The sequence below is a fragment of the Trifolium pratense genome, linkage group LG2 (genome assembly GCF_020283565.1).
Source record: "Trifolium pratense cultivar HEN17-A07 linkage group LG2, ARS_RC_1.1, whole genome shotgun sequence".
Classification (NCBI taxonomy): domain Eukaryota; kingdom Viridiplantae; phylum Streptophyta; class Magnoliopsida; order Fabales; family Fabaceae; genus Trifolium; species Trifolium pratense.
Genome location: NC_060060.1, coordinates 19,612,100 through 19,615,952, shown reverse-complemented (window position 1 = coordinate 19,615,952; position 3,853 = coordinate 19,612,100). Strand labels below are relative to the sequence as shown.

At 41.5% G+C, this 3,853-nt stretch overlaps 1 protein-coding gene across 1 annotated transcript; it reads left to right on the top strand.

Moving 5' to 3' along the window:
• Positions 1 to 1,688: 1,688 nt before the first annotated feature.
• Positions 1,689 to 3,127, top strand: LOC123903888. Its single transcript, XM_045953573.1, has 2 exons — positions 1,689 to 2,182; positions 2,267 to 3,127. Exons 1-2 carry the CDS (start codon positions 1,867 to 1,869, stop codon positions 2,725 to 2,727), a joined length of 777 nt encoding a protein of 258 aa, XP_045809529.1. The 5' UTR covers positions 1,689 to 1,866; the 3' UTR covers positions 2,728 to 3,127.
• Positions 3,128 to 3,853: the final 726 nt, after the last annotated feature.

Here is a 3,853-nt window from a genome sequence, read left to right as displayed (position 1 = left end):
TCGTGGGAAAGAGCTTACACTTGATAGAGCCTCATACATTTCTGTACTCGAGGAGGGCTTCCAGATTCTCGATGTGGTCGTCTGGATCTGTCGAGCCATCGTAGGTATCCATTGCCGGTGGTTTCTCGAGACCGACCGGTAGAGGGAGTTCTCGGATCCTTCAGGAGAGGGGGCCTTGGTGGCTGTCCCTTTCTTCCGGGGATCGGTGTCTTTGGTGGCGAGGAGGATTGTCCCTTCTAGGGGAATGTCTCCTCGGTGGGGTGGAGTTTCGAGATATTGCCTCGTTTCTCCTCGGGCTCGTCCTCCTCTCGCTCCTTCGGCGAGGTGGTGAGCGTGACCTGGAGAAAGTTCTGCTCCTCACAGGTGTGGGTGAACGGCGATTTTGGCGAGCTTGCGCCGTTACCCTTGATTCAGCAATTGCGTCGATGCGACGACTTTGTTGCTCGAGCCTTTGATTTTGCTGCTCGAATCTCTGGTTTTGCTGCAGCAATAAGTCCGACTGGCAGTTGATTGCGTTGACTAGCGCAGCCATCATATCCTGCATGGGAACGCCCGAAGGGATAGCCACAGGGATCTGCGGTTCTTCTGGGTTGTAGGGCTCATCATGCACGTTTTGCCCCCCTTGGCCATCTTCCATTACGGAGGCGAACTGGCCGTCCAGCGGGTGGTACGGCGCGTAGTCCATTGGTTGAGCGTTGTTCTCCGCCACGTGCCTGATCGTGTAGACCAGAAGAGTGCGACTTTGCCGGCGTTTGCGGTGGTTGAGAGCGTTGAGACCCCTGTTGAAGCGGAGGGGGGTTGTGTACCTGCAGGCACTCCGACGCTCAAGTCAGTTTGTGTTTGAGAAGGTTTTCTTGGCTAAAAAATGCGTACCTTGCAAATGAAGTGGAGTCACATATATATAGCCCCCAGCGCTGGGCCAAGACCCTTGATGGCATTAATGGCCATCAAGTGGCTGCCGGAAAACGGCTGGAAGGCCTTGATGTGCAGTAAATGCTCATCATTCCGGTTTACGGCCGTTACGATACGTAAGAGTATCAGACCGTTGGAGTCTTGCTCGGATCGTGTTGTTCGACACCCTCTGATGCTCGAGCTCGATGCTCGGCCCAGAACAGTATCCATTAATTAACGCATAGTGTTAAGAAGTCTCACATCGGTTACAAAATCTTGAATATGTGTTCATAAAGTAGAGACAATCATCACCTTACAAGCTAATTTTTAGGGTTGAGTTAGACTTAACTCTCAATTCTAAGATGGTATCAAACCCTCCTCTACGATCTGTTGAGCCGCCTGCTAGCAGTTTTCTGATCGGGTCATCCACCATCTTAAATATGTGTTAAGAAGTCTCACATCGGTTTTCAATATGGTTTGAATATGTGTTCAAAAAGTAAAGATAATCATCACCTTTCAAGCGATTTTGTCGAGTTGAGTTAGACCAATTCTAAAACGTAGTTAAAATTCTCAATTTATCTTACCCGTAAATATCCATTGAACTATCCACCACATACCCGTAATTGATATTATCCGCAAATTTTTATTTTTTGTTTTATCTGCAAATAAATTATTTTTTTTTTTTTTTTGTAATTGAGATGGCTCACAAATAAATAACCCATTTTTTGTAGTGGACTAGTGGTCATCTTACATTATTATCAATAAAAGTTTCAATTCAATTGATATAGCCCTTTTTTAAATTCAAAAATTATATTATGCTTTTTTTACTTTTTAGTTTCTAACTGTAATTAAGTACTTTATTTTTTTCTTTTTCCAAATCATGATTCTATAGGTAATGGAAATATATGAGTTTTAAGCAACGTCATGTATGTAGGGTATCACTCCTAGAGAAAAATCCCTATAAATAAGGGACAAATGACAGCACAAATAGATTTGAAGGCGCCACACCAAAATCCGAACCACTTTCCTTCTCTTTCCCTTCTCCATCGTATTCGTATACACAGTTCACTACACTCCTCCGAACCTAAACTGAAACTTTCTCAAACCGCATCCGAACCCGAACCTACCATGTTCGGACTCTCCCAACCCGCTTCGGATACTCCCAAATCCACCATCAAATTCCTCTGTAGTTACGGCGGCAAAATCCTCCCCCGCTACCCCGACGGCAAACTCCGTTACCTCGGCGGCCATACACGTGTCCTCTCCGTCGATCGCACTATTCAATTTTCCGGTCAGTTCTCTCTCTCTGGTTATCTCTTTCGTAGTTCAATTTTCAATATGATTTCGTAATAACCGTAATCGTGTTTTGTTACAGAACTGCTTTCGAAGCTGGAAGAACTCTGCGGTTCCTCCGTGACGCATCTCCGCTGTCAGTTACCGGCCGAAGATCTCGACGCTTTGGTTTCCATTACCTCCGATGAGGATCTCGTCAATTTAACCGAAGAATACGATCGTACCGCGTCGCCACAATTACCGTTGAAGATCAGAGCGTTCATTTCGCCTCCGAGATCTTCAAACAAGGTTTCCAAACCTCCATTACCGTATCTGTCAAAATCAGCATCTGTTTCTTCCTCATCCTCTGCATCGTCGACGTCTTCTTCATCGTCTTATTGTAGCCTTACCGGTGGAGGTTTCAGCCGGAAGTATGCGGCTGAGCTGCCCGTAGCTTACCGCTGCGTTCATCAGATGTCGTCTCCGAGAGCGAATCATGTCAACATGGAGAGATCTTCCAGGAGGAATATTCCGCTGCAGGGCAACTGCAACCAGTGGCAATAACACTATACTCATTTGGCTTTGAATATGAATGGAACTTGTAATACCGATGATACCTCTGAGAAAAAACCACCTCCGGTATCAGACACGTGTCAGAGTGTCCGTTGTCTCTCTGATTAAAGACGTGTGTCTGATGTCTGACATGTGTTAAGAGTGTTCGTATGTGTGTTTATAGAATGGAATTAGTAAGATTAGTAAGACAATATTAATTAAAGATGAAGATAAAAGAAATTTTACGATCATATAGATAAGATTAATTAAATCAAAAGATGAAGTGGAGGAAAAAAAAGAAGTTGTGAAGGATATATTTGTGATGTAAAATGGTTGAGAAGGATTGAGGTATTAGTTTGTGATCCTTGCTTGTACATTAATGAATTTGTCTCCAATTTCGATTTTGGTTCCATTTTTGTTGTTATGGTGAGTTTATTCGTCCTTTTCTATTTTCTGTCTTTTTTATGGATTTTTTTTCTTCTTGGAGGATGAGATTAGGTTCATTGCCAAAAAATCCTGGATCCATATTTTTCAGTATGGACATGTTCGTCTTCTTGTGCTTTGGTTATGGCCTATGATCTCACTCTTATCCTATATTCCCTTTTCAATCGCAATTGATAAAATTATACTTTCGATTTTTTACAACTTTATTATCTTTTCATTTAAGGGTTTGTATAATTTGGATTGATCAACAGTTTAACTTTTCTTATTTCAGGTTTAATTGAAGACTGAAAAATGTACACAACATGGCTTTGGTGCGCTTCTTTTGTAAGTTTTTCTACTCCACCTAGATTTAGCTGCCGCCCCACCCGTTCTTTCAAGAATTTGGATTAGATGCACTTAGATATAAATTACATGTCATCATAAAAGTTACATTTAAAGTTTCAACATGTTATTAAAAAATAAAATCGCACAAAATTAATATAAATTATACTTTAAAAACATATAGTGATTTTAAACATGCACATGGTCCATCTAATCTAATCATGTTACAAATCGATTTTCTTTGTCCATGTATACGGTATACCTACTATGGATTATGTTGTTTTGAACACAAAAAATAAAAAAATAAAAAAATAAAAAGTTTTGAACTACTAGTATAATTTATTTGCTGATTGTACTTTCTTTGTCTTATATG